Source organism: Mirounga angustirostris, unplaced genomic scaffold (assembly GCF_029215605.1).
Source record: "Mirounga angustirostris isolate CCGP_5_RB_7025 unplaced genomic scaffold, mMirAng1.0.hap1 SCAF_6, whole genome shotgun sequence".
Taxonomy (NCBI): domain Eukaryota; kingdom Metazoa; phylum Chordata; class Mammalia; order Carnivora; family Phocidae; genus Mirounga; species Mirounga angustirostris.
In genome coordinates, this window is record NW_026991714.1 from 101430164 (window position 1) to 101442960 (window position 12797).

Sequence of the window (12797 nt, forward strand, 5' to 3'; positions counted from 1 at the left end):
TATATATATATTTCATGCCCTTTTCTATGTATATGTTTCACCAAAAAAGATAAAATAGTACATATTTTTAAATAGCTTCCTTAAGCAAATTAAATAAAGATCTCACTTAAATTTATTTATTCTACCTGTCCTTTTGTAAAGATGTTAAGGGGCAGATAGAACAAAAGCAAAAATGAATGAAATATTTGAGTTACTACCATTTACAGCTTTTGAGAAAAGTCACAACGTAGCTAAATTAAAACATATTTCCAAGTAAAGTATTAAAAATTAATACGTTTTAGAGGCGCCTGGGTGGCTCAGTCGGTTAAGCATCGGACTCTTGGTTTCAGCTCAGGGCATGATCTCAGAGTCCTGGATCAGCCTACGTTGGGGCGCCATACTCAGCAGGGAGTCTGCTTCCGCTCTCCCTCTCCCTCTGCCCCTCCTCCCCATGAATAAATAAATCTTTAAAAAAAACTTAATACGGGGGCGCCTGGGTGGCTCAGTTGGTTAAGCTACTGCCTTCGGCTCAGGTCATGATCCTGGAGTCCCTGGATCGAGTCCCACATCGGGCTCCCTGCTCGGCAGGGAGTCTGCTTCTCCCTCTAACCCTCCCCCCTCTCATGTGCTCTCTCTCTCATTCTCTCTGTCTCAAATAAATAAATAAAATCTTAAAAAAAAAAAAACAACTTAATACGGTTTAATAGCACCCATTCCCTCTTTCTCTAAATTTAAAGATTCCTATATATAAAATAGAAAAGGCACAAATTCATCTCCTTTTTATTTGGTTTATATTTTCCAGGATTTTTAAGTGTCTAAAGAAATGGCACTTTCATGGTGTCCTTTGATTCTGGGACCTATAACACTTTCTTTCTATTCCTTCCCAAATACATCAACTGTGCCTTTATTTGCATGACACCACCTCCTCTGGTGAGTACAAGCTAGGGCTCTGAAAACCCCTCTTCACTCTGCAGTTAGAAGCTATGCTTTCGAATAGTTAACACCATGCTCGTGTTCAATGTGCTGAGAGTACAGTTCTGGAACAGTGATTCTACGGCTTGAGGCCAGCTCAGAGGCCCCCCAAACAGACTGCCAATAAGACCACCTCTCTCTGCGAAGCTGGCAGGACTGATTGTCCTACTTGCAAGAGGGCAGTTATTTATAGCAGTGTGTCTTTAGGTCGGCATGGTTTCTCCAATTTCAAGTTTATCACTGCCTTATGGATAAACAAACAACATCATTGTTCCTATTTCTTAGATCAGAAATAGAAACTCTCTGAGGGGACGCTACCCTCTGAATTTGGCCTAGGTCTTCTTCCCTCATACATTCTCCTTTCAGAGCTGTCAGTCTTCCCTCACAACCCACCATAACTAAATATGTTCCTTTTCTGGTTCAAAAAACACAGGACAGTGATTCTTTAGTTGTCAGTTCTTCCAAAGTCCTTCTTAAGGTAAGAAAATTCTTATTTCAGCTAAGAATAACCCAACGCTGGTCTATTACCGCTGCAACAACTCTCAAAAGAGCAGTACAAAACCTCCCAAAGTCATTAAAGACTTTTTCTCTTTCTTATTAAGGCACCCAGAACACATAATATTCCACCAAGCCAAAAGGACTGATTCTCTTCATGGAGTAGAATAGCAATTGGCTGTTACTTATTAAATTCCTACAGCAATGAGCAATGATTTGCTTTCTCGTTTTGTTTCTCTTTGAATAGTAGATGAAGTTGATTTTTTTCCAAGGCTGCTTCTCATCACCAGCATTCCTGATCCTTGACCTATGCAGCTGTTAATATGCTACACACATATGCCTGGCCTCCTGAACAACCAGGGCGGTTAACCTTTCGGTTTTCTCCAAGTCAGTTCCTATCTTGTTAGTGAAATTGATGTTTTCTCCTTCTAAACATAATAATTTTATCTGGTATAATACTACATATATGATTCATTGGTTTTTATGAATCTTTTTCTCCCCAAGGGTTTCTGGGCCCATGGGTTCTCATGTTCTAATTGAGAAAGGCATGTTCATTCATGGTAATTCCAAAAGGTGGGCTACCATAGCTACTTCACAAACACAATTATTACCTCTTCTGCCTTTGGGCATGGGTAATTGTTGGAGGCCATGTTTTACCTTTATTTTCAAAGAAAAGTGAATTCCTTTGACTGAATGTAGGTGAAAGCTTACATTTTCTGCAGCTAATGATTAAAAAGTAAAATACTGGACACTGTATCAAAGCACACTTTGTTCTATCTGTGTTCAAAGGGACTTCTCCATATTCATAACTCACCCCGATCACTTTGTACTGTAATTGCCTATTAACCGTCTGTACTCCTCAAAGACAGGAAGCTCCTGGAAGGTAGGGACTGTATCATAATGACTGTTTTATCTGCAGGACACATGCTCTGGCAGATGGTATACACTCAGTAAGTACTTCTGTTGGTGTGTTAGTACTGCATTCAATTCAAGTCTAATTCTTAATTAGCCACAGTTTTAGACTAACTGGCACACACCATTGCCCCAACATTTATGAAATGACTTCTAATCAGACTTTATCACAGTTCAAACAGATATGCCCAACTTCAAATACCTAATGATCTCTACCTAAACACTAAGCATCTTTATGGGAGGCAACAGAAACAATGCTAACCCTGTGATTTGAATCTTTTTATTGATTCAGACTCAGCTACTAACTAGCGGTAACCTTTGGCAAGTCGCTTTAACCACACTGGATCTTGTGCCCTGAGAGACTGAAGCGGGAAAGTGGATTAAATGGTCTGGAAGTCCCTGGCTGAGCCCAGCTCTAAAACTCTGAGGAGGCATGAACCGGTGAGGGTACTACTAACATAGCAAGCCCTTGTTAACACTAGAGGGAGCTGCACCCATGTCATTACTGGGGTGGTGAGGAAGACTTCAAGGCAAAGCATCTTTAAATTGGAAGACTGGCTCTCCAGAGTGAGAGAAACGAAGTATCAGGCGAGAGACCCCTACCGTTCCTGCAGCCACCACACACGCTCTCTGCCATCACCTCCCTCTTACAGATGGCCCGGCACCTCACACTTGACTTTCATCAGCACACCTTCAGAGCTTTAATTCTGATTCCAAAAGAATCAAGGTGGCTTGAGTCCTTCCTATAGATTTCTTTCCCCATTCGGTCTACTTTCTTTCTTAATCAAACTAACAAAAACAACAAAAAAGCAAAGTGATTAATGCTATTATTGGAAAAGCCCCAGGAAATGAGATGGAGGAGGAGAAAGATTCATATCACACTGAAGCTAGGGGCCTGGGAAAATCAGTAAACTATAGCTGAATTCATTAGCAGCTTGCCACTCAAACCAAAGCTACCATAGCTACTTTGACAACAAGAGGAGCACTGAAAAAAGAGGAAAGATAGCAAGGAAAAGAAGAAATTGACATAGCTCTGCAGGGCAGGAGCCTGAATGCCTCCCTAAGAGGGAATCCGGTCACTGCCAGGCCGGGCTCTGCGGTAAGAAGTTTGCAGCTGCTGAAGTGATGTCATTAGAGGTAACGGGGTCACATTAGGCATTTGGCAAGAAAAATGCCAAGTGACCGGATAAGGCAATGGAGGATGGGGTGGGGAAGGAAAAAGAAAAAGCCTTTCTAAAGCTAAAGCTTATTCTGAAGTTATATACATACACTCTCCTCCCAGCTCCAAAAAATGTATGGCCTTGAAAAGGTATGACCTAGGGGCGCCTGGGTGGCTCAGTCGTTAAACGCCTGCCTTCGGCTCAGGTCATGATCCCGGGGTCCTGGGATCGAGCCCCGCCATCAGGCTCCCTGCTCCGTGGGAAGCCTGCTTCTCCCTCTCCCGCTCCCCCTGCTTGTGTTCCTGCTTACGCTGTGTCTCTCTCTGTCTTATAAATAAAATCTTCAAAAAAAAAAAAAAAGGTATGACCTAAACCATTATGGAACAAGTGAAATGAAGAATCCAAACCCCTCCATTGTATCAACTTCTGTTTCCGTGTGCCCAGAGGCACAAGGACATGCTAACCTGACAGAGACGGCATAAATCATGGATATTACAGAATGTGGTCTGTAGGAGAAACATAAATGCAATCCTGAAGAAGCCTTTTTATGGAAATTTCATAGATTAATTTAACACTCAGGAAGCAAAGCCTCAACTGTCAGAAAGAGACCACCTACTTTTCAAAACATGGGCTATTCCTGAGTAAAAACAGATTACAAAACAACTTTAGAGAGGGACTGTGGGTGAAGAAAAAAGTCTACTAGAACAAAACAAACAATTCTTTTTCACTTAAAAAAAAAATTGCAAACTCAGACCTCTAGAGGTAAAATACAGAGTAAAACTCACCAGGTTAAAATCAACGTATTCCTGTGAGTCCATGTAGTCAGGGTACTTGTTTCTGAACTCACCAATTTCAAGTACTCTAAGAGATATCACAGCTTCAACAGATTCAAAAAGATTTCTCTTCCTTTAGGACATTAAAAAATAATTTTTTTTTTTTTTTTAGCCAGGCCTCTGAATCAATGATCCTCATGAGAAGCATGAGAAAAATATACTTTATTGTTAAAAGGAGAACGACTTGTTTTCCTCGTTTTAGGACACATACCAAAGGATTTCCAATTCACCCTGCTACGTACTGACCTTTAAAATGTTTCGCCCATCAAATGATTCTCTCTCCTTGAAGATGTATTTCCCATCCGCTGTGTAGAGATTGTACCTGCCTTCAGCTGTAAATATTTCAAAGATAATGTTATAAGAGAAGCTTGGGTTATTTACATTTGTTTTCTTTTGGGTTTCTATAGTACAACTAGCAAAATCTGTACTATCTGGAACATGGCTTAATAGGAGGGAAAAACATCAGTCTGAGTCAAGAGGCCCAGAGTCCAGCCTCAGCTCTGTCATCAATTCAGTATACATTTATTCATTCAACACCATCCAAGTACTCAAGGTACGTTACCTATGTAATTACCCATATTCTTTTTTTTAAAGCATAGTTGACATACAATGTTATATTAATTTCAGGTGTACAACATAGTGATTTGACAATTCTATACATACTCAGTGCTCACCATGATAAGTATAGCCACCATCTGCCACACACCATCTGTCATACAATGTTATTACAATATTACTGGCTGTCTTCCCTATGCTGTACTTTTCACCTCTGTAACTTATTTATTTTATAACTGGAAGTTTGTACCTCTTAATCCCCTTTACCTATTTTGCCAACGCCACCCCAATCTCCCCTCTGGCAACCACCAGTTTGTTCTCTATATTTATGCATCTGCTTTTGTTTTTTGTTTGTTTTTTAGATTCTACATATAAGTAAAGGGGTGCCTGGGTGGCTCAGTCAGTTAAGCATCTGCCTTTGGCTCAGATCATGATCTCAGGGTCCTGGGATCGAGCCCCAAGTCAGGCTCTCTGTTCAGCAGGGAGTCTGCTTCTCTCTCTCAAATAATAAATAAACAAATAATCTTTTTAAAAAATGTACAGATTCTATATATAAGTAAAATCATTTGGTATTTGTCTTTCTCTGATTTATTTCACTTTGCATAATATGCTCTTGGTCCATCCATGTTGTCACAAATGGCAAAGTTCATTATTTTTTTGGCTGAGTTGCATTCTGTTGGGTATGTATATACATGTACACACACACCCACACATCTTTACCAATTCATCAAAAAGACAAGAAATGACAAGTATTGGCAAGGACATAGAGCAAAAGGAAACTTCATGCACTGCTAATGGGAATGCAAACTGGAGCATGAGTATGAAGTTTCCTTAAAAAAAAGTAAAATAGAAATACCATACAATCCAGTAATTCCACTTCCATCTTTAAAGAAAATGAAAACACTAATTCAAAAAGATATATGTATCCCTATGTTTACTGCAGAATTATTTACAATAGCCAAGATATGGAAGCAGCGTAAATGTCCAACGGCAGATGAATGGATAAAGAAGATGTGGGGGTGTGTTTGTGTGTAAAATGAGCCATATTCTTAGGCAAATTATGTCTCCTCTATGGACCTCAGTTCATTTACACAGTTACAGGTTAAGACTAGGTGATCTCCAAAGGTTCCTTGTGGTCTAAAAACCCAAGATTTGTATAAGCTATATGCATTTTTAAGTATGTAAAAATATACAAAAATTCACACATTAAGTACTCAAAATGCTGGTGACATTGATTTGGGTTGCAACCAACATGAAGTGGGTTGGTTTAAGGACTCCCTCCAAATGAGAGAACCCCTTTCAGTTGCAATCAAAGGTATCTTTACAGACATTCTACACAGAAATGCAGCAAATCTATGACCCTGTATTAATTTAGCTTGCTTATCCCAAAAGACATCCTTAAAGTATAGCAGGAAAAAGGATTTCAAAGGAAAGGGATGACAGGTAAGAAAGAGTGAAACACCTTATTCTATGCCCTTTTCAAGTAAAAATTCAACCAGAGAAGAATCCAAGGTATAGGAAATTCAAAGCATCCTTAAGAAACATTTAACCCTCAGAGTATTTTCTAAAATATCAACCCTTTCTTGCCCACCAACAGACACTCAAAAATATTTGTATTTCCACTTCTGATATGCTCTTTTACTATATATATCGATGGAGACTACCAAGTCAGAATTGGTAAAGTATATCTAGGCCGCTAACGCCATGAGCACAATATATGTTAGCCAGCCCACTGGAATTACACTTCAGTAACTTCTCATGAGAGAGTATTCTCTTAATCAAAGATCCCAATACCATGTATATTTCACAAATTAAAAACAGGTCCCCTGTTAAGAGATGTGAAACTTTAAAGATTCATTTATTTATTTGAGAGAGCGAGAGCATGCACGTGCATGCACACTTGGGGGGGGGGGGCGGGGAGAGGGGCAGAGGGAGAAGGAGAGAAAATCCCAAGCAGACTCTGCACTGAGCACACAGCCCGAAGTGGGGCTCAATCTCACGACCCTGAGATCATGACCTGAGTCAAAACCGAGAGTCAGACACTCAACCCACTCTGCACCACCCAGGTGCCCCAAGAGGCGATGTGAAACTTTAAAGTAAATCCATACTAAACAAATATCAATTAAAAAGCAGTAATGAGGAGCACCTGGGAGGCTTGGTCAGTTAAGCGTCCAACCCTTGATCTGAGTACAGGTCTTGATCTCAGGGTCCTGAGTTCAAGCCCCTCATTGGGCTCCATGCTGGGCATGGAGCCTACTTAAAAAAAAAAAAAAGGCAGTCATGATACCTGAAGATTGAAATGGTTTTTTTGTGAGGGCGGAGGAAGAGATTATCTTAAGCAGGCTCCACACCCAACGCAGAGCCCCACGCAGGGCTTGATCTCACAAGTCTGAGATCATAACCTGAGCCAAAATCAAGTGCTGGATGCTTAACCAACTGAGCCACCCAGGCGCCCCTGAAGACTGAAATGCTTAATGATAGGTTCAAAACCTGTAAGTTGCATTAGCCATCAGGGAAAAGCAAATCAAAACTAAAATGAGATACTACCTCACATCTAAAATGATGGCAATAATCAAAAAGATAGATAATAACGAGTGTTAGCAAAGATGTGGAGAAAATGGAACCCTCGTTCACTGCTGGTAGGAATGTAAAGTGGTGCAGTCACTTTGGAAAACAGTCTGGAAGTTCCTCAAAAAGTTAAACACTGGTTACCATAGGACCCAGAAATTTCAATCTTAAGTATATACCCAAGAGAAGTGAAAAGATATCCCCATACAAAAACTTGTAATTGTTCAGAGCAGCATTAACTCTAATAATCAAAAAGGAGAAACAATACAAATGTCCATCAACTGAGGAATGGATAAAATGTGGTATATCCACACAATGGAAGATTATTTAGCACTAAAAAGGAAATGAGGTATAATACATGTTATCACATGGATGAACCCTGTAAACATTAGGCTAGGTGAAAGAAACCAGTCACAGAACATCACATATTGCATGAGTCTATTTATACAAAATATCCAGAAAAGGCAAATTCATAGGACAGAAAGTAGACTGATGGTACCTAGGACTAAAACTTTAGGAGGAAATGAGGAGTCACACTGCCAATGGGGTTTCTGATGAAAATGTTCTAAAACTGATCATGGTAATGGTTGTGTAACTCTGACTACACTAAAAATCACTGAATTACATTATTTTTATTTTGTTATTTTTTTGAAGATTTATTTATTTATTTGAGGAAGGGAGAAAGCGTGTGTGCACGTGTGCACATGTGAGCAGGGAGAGGGGCAGAGGGAGGGGGAAAGAGAGAACCTCAAGAAGACCTCCCACCAAGTGCATAGCGCGATGTGGGGCTCAATCTCACGACCCTGAGATAATGACTTGAGCCAAAATCAAGAGTCGGATGCTCAACCGACTGAGCCACCCAGGCGACCCTGAATTATATATTTTAAATGAGTGAATCATATAATATGTGAATTGTACCTCAATAAAGGTGTTATATTCAAACTACCTCTAAGTAGGAAAGGATAACTAGACTGTGTGAGGCGAATGTGATAACCACTACACTACGGAGGATAACTAGACGTGAACACAGAACATTTTCTTACATAGAGCTCTACTGCTAATAGAATATAAATCTGGATCCACACAATTTAGAAGATACAGATTCCCGCATAATTCAACTCTTTTATGTCAAAAGGTTATTAATAATGGAATATCTTAGGAGTTCTGAAGTAAGATTTAAAGACTAGGACATTTTCAGAATGTACTGCTGATAGCATTAAATGTCTAATAAAATACTGTCTATACCTGCACTGTCCGAATTAGTAGCCTCTAGTCACATGTGATTATTTAAATTTAATTAATTTAATTAAAATGAAAAGTTTACTTCCTCAGCCTCACCAGCCACCTCTGCTCAATAACTACATGTGGATAGTGGCTACCATATTGGACATCACAGGTACAGAATATTTCCATCATCACAGGGAGTTCTACTGGATGGTACTGGATACAATATATCTTCTGAACCAAAGAATTTAGAGTATACTCTAGAGCTCTAGAACTTTACATAGTGATGTTAAAATGTACATCACCTCAGAGGATCTAAGTATATTTCCAAACTTAAAACTGACCATCCAGAACAAAATAAATACCACAAACTCCTTTAAATGTTCCCACTGGACAAGGTACATACATATACAAATATAAAATAGTCCAGAAATTTTTTCCCAAAAATTCCAAATATTCTTCTGCAATACTACTACCCAAATGAAAAAAAAAAAGTATTCCATCAGAACAAGTATAGAGTTTTGGATTCTTTTTTTTTTTTACCCAAATGAAAAAAAAAAAAGTATTCCATCAGAACAAGTATAGAGTTTTGGATTCTTTTTTTTTTTATTTATTTGAGAGAGAGAGAATGAGAGAGAGCACATGAGAGGGGGGAGGGTCGGAGGGAGAAGCAGACTCCCCGCAGAGCAGGGAGCCCGATGCGGGACTCAATCCCGGGACTCCAGGATCATGACCTGAGCCGAAGGCAGTCGCTTAACCAACTGAGCCACCCAGGTGCCCTAGAGTTTTGGATTCTATTAAGTACCCAAACAAGAGTCTATGGGCTTTGACTTAGTCATTTGAACCATTTTTGATCTCAGTACTCCCAAAGGTAAAATAGTGATTTATTTAGAAAAATCTTAAATAAAATACAATCTAACATCACAAAACATTAACACTAGAACCAAAATGTGGACAGTTACACATCTCTTAGTCCTACAGTGGCTCTAAGAAAATCGGGTTAGAGTGCCTGGGTGGCTCAGTCGTTAAGCATCTGCCTTCGGCTCAGGTCATAGTCCCAGGGTCCTGGGATCGAGGCCCACATCGGGCTCCCTGCTTGGCGGGAAGCCTGCTTCTCCCTCTCCCACTCCCCCTGCTTGTGTTCCCTCTCTCGCTGTCTCTGTCAAACAAATAAATAAAATCTTAAAAAAAAAAAAAAAGAAAAGAAAATCAGGTTAATATTAAATGACTTCCAGTTGGGATCTTTGGTATATATCCGAGAGAAATAAAAAGATGTACAGTTGACCCTTGAACAATGGGGATTAGGGGCACCAACCCCCATGTAGTTGAAAATTCGTGTATAACTTTTGACTTCCCTAAAACTAAACTACTACTGTTGGCCAAAAGCCTTACTGATAATATAATCAGTCAATTAATACATATTTTGTATGTTATATGTATTATATACTGCATTCTTACAATAAACAAGAAGAAGAAAGTATTTTTTTCAAGATTTTTTTATTTGAGAGAGTGAAAGAGAGAGTATGAGAGGGGGGAGGGTCAGACTCCCTGCTGAGTGGGGAGCCCAATACGGGGCTTGATCCTGGGACTCCAGGATCATGACCTGAGCCTAAGGCAGACGCTTAACCAACTGAGCCATCCAGGCACCCCAAGAAAAAAGAAAATATTAAGAAAATTTTAAGGAACAGAAAACACGTTTACAGTACTATACCGTAGGTATTGAAAGAATTCCGTGTATAAGTGGACCATCACAGTGCAAACTGTTCCTTTGACAAAAAGGAACACACAAACTGTCCTAAAGTATAAATCTACAAATAGTTTATGGGTTCAAGTCCTGATGGAGTCCTCTTCCAACCTAAACTTTCTAAAACTAAGGTCAGGTCCTAAACAAAGAAAATAAAATCTGAATATAGGATTTTAGTGCTGATATATTTCAAACAAGTTTTAGAAGGAGAAGCTACATATAATTTGAATTTGCGGCTCCTGATCAGACAGATCCTGAATGTGCTAGAAAAGCTGGGGTAGGGTGGAGAAGACAATGGAAGAAAAGAAAAATACTTTTTGAAATGTAGATAATTATCCCAAATCAAGGGTCAAAACAAGGCATTTTTATATAAAGGCTCAGATTCCATGAGAGGAAAAATTATTACTCTAACACCAGGTTTCTCAACCTTGGTGCTACTGACATTTCTAGATACTTCTTTGTTGAGGTGTGCTGTCCTGTCCATTGTAGAGAGTTAAGCAGCATCCCTGGCCTCTTCCCACTAGATGCCAGCAGCAATGCACCCTCAACCCCTAAGTGTGACAACCGAATGTCCTGGGGCGGGGGGAGGGGTGGGGCACACAAAGTCGCCCGTAGTTGAGAACCATTGGCCTAACCTTTACTTTTATTAGCTAATCTTCCTTCCTTCTTTCTTCTTTTCAAAAAACCACCGAGTAGTGCAAGAGACACACTTATACTAAAATAATTATTCACCGTGTACCTAAAATTTACCTGGGCATTTTGTATTTCTTTTTGCTAAATCTGGAAACCCTATGTGCAACAGAAATCAAAGATCTGGAATGTCACACTCCCACACTAGATATCTCCCTCACCACTTCCACTGTGCTCAACAAAACAAGTTAAAGATTCAAATAAAGATTACCAGAGATTCTTTGATAGCCCGTCTTGTTCGAACCCCAGGGATATCACAAGGCCTTGCTGATCCTAAACTATGCTACAGTTCTATGGGGGACTTACCATTGGGGTCCTTCCTGAATAGAGTGTTCATCACTGTCGCATGGAGTTTCACACTATTCCACTCTTTCACTATTAGTCCAGATGCCTGAAAACGTTCCAGCACTCGATCGACTAATTCCTGCAGCCTGAAGAAATTGAAGGAAGAAGTATAAAAATCTTAGTAAACTCTGAACCCCTGATTACCGATTCAATGTTGACGGAGTATCTGTTCTGGGCCAATCACTGTTCAAGACCCTGCAAAGGCTACATTCCCCACCACCACGGTGTTCACAGCCTTGTGGAACAGATGGACATGGAAACCATAACACTGAAATACATCATGAGGAGTGTTAAGGGAGGGACCAACCATACATGGAGAGGGCAAGGTTTTTACAGGAGGTTTAAACATGATCTTGAAGGAACATGGAAGCTCAGCATCTCAGGATAGGGCTCAAGAAGCCAGACTCAACAGAGAGTTGCCTAAAAAGAAGTGCTTTATGGCTTCATCCAGTCAGAGAACCTAACTCTACCATGTAGTCAGTATGTTTCTGCCAGGATCAAAGGAGGTCTGGTACGATTCTAAGACATTTGCTCCCTGGGAAGGAGCCTGCACTTTGAAGATCCCAGTAGCCTTGGACACTATCCCAGTGTTTCACCGAGACTGAAGTGGAGTACCGATAAAGACAACTATAGGAAAATCCACAGGCTGCATGACTCTTCCCCATGTGGACTCCAGGTAGCTCTAAGCAATAAGGGTCCTGCAGTGGCTGAGTTCTAGCTTGACGATGGCCATTCATTCTAATACCTCTCCCAAAAGCAATTCTTGCACAGAAGTTTTCATGCTGTTCAGGTGTTTTGCTCAATAGCCTGAAGAACTCCCTTTAACATTTCTTGTAAGGCCACTGTAGTGGTGATGAACTCCATCAGCTTTTGTTTGTCTGGAAAACTCGTTTATCTCTCCTTCAGTTCTGAAGAACAACTTTGCTGGCTATGCCGACAAGAGGGGTCAGCAATCTAGCAGGTGTGTGGTGAGCAGATGATGGTCCGAGGCCTCAGGAAGCAGCCATTTTCTGTGACTACCCACTCATCTGATGGTAAAATGCAGGCCTTGGCTTCTACACATTGTGCCAGAATGTCTACTCTGAGACTGAAGCAGCTTGTGCTGGATATGTGGCGGGTCCCCATGAAATGACAGGGCAGTGCGCCTGGTGGCAGTCACAGGATGCAGCCTGCCCCTTACAACCTTCCCCTCAGCCTTCTCTGAGATTTGTGCTGATGCTCACTGACTTCTCTGGTGCCAAATCATCTCCTGTGAGTCACGAGTGTACTAATGAACAATAGATTTCCCATTTTTAGATGTACTAGTAATACTCTTCGTGT

The 12797-nt window shown here is 40.4% G+C and overlaps 1 protein-coding gene across 7 annotated transcripts in view; it reads right to left on the reverse strand.

The window, feature by feature from the left end:
• The window catches only part of ASCC1 (activating signal cointegrator 1 complex subunit 1), a 108504-nt gene that overhangs the window by 23964 nt on the left and 71743 nt on the right, over positions 1-12797 (reverse strand). For 6 of the 7 annotated variants that reach the window (XM_064594790.1, XM_064594789.1, XM_064594788.1 and 3 more), the window contains exons 8-9: positions 11439-11563; positions 4598-4683 (exon numbers count right to left, since the gene is read on the reverse strand). In XM_064594790.1, the coding sequence (XP_064450860.1) occupies positions 4598-4683; positions 11439-11563 (211 nt within the window). The remainder of the gene's footprint in view (positions 1-4597; positions 4684-11438; positions 11564-12797) is intronic. The other variant, XM_064594792.1, reaches the window with a different exon arrangement.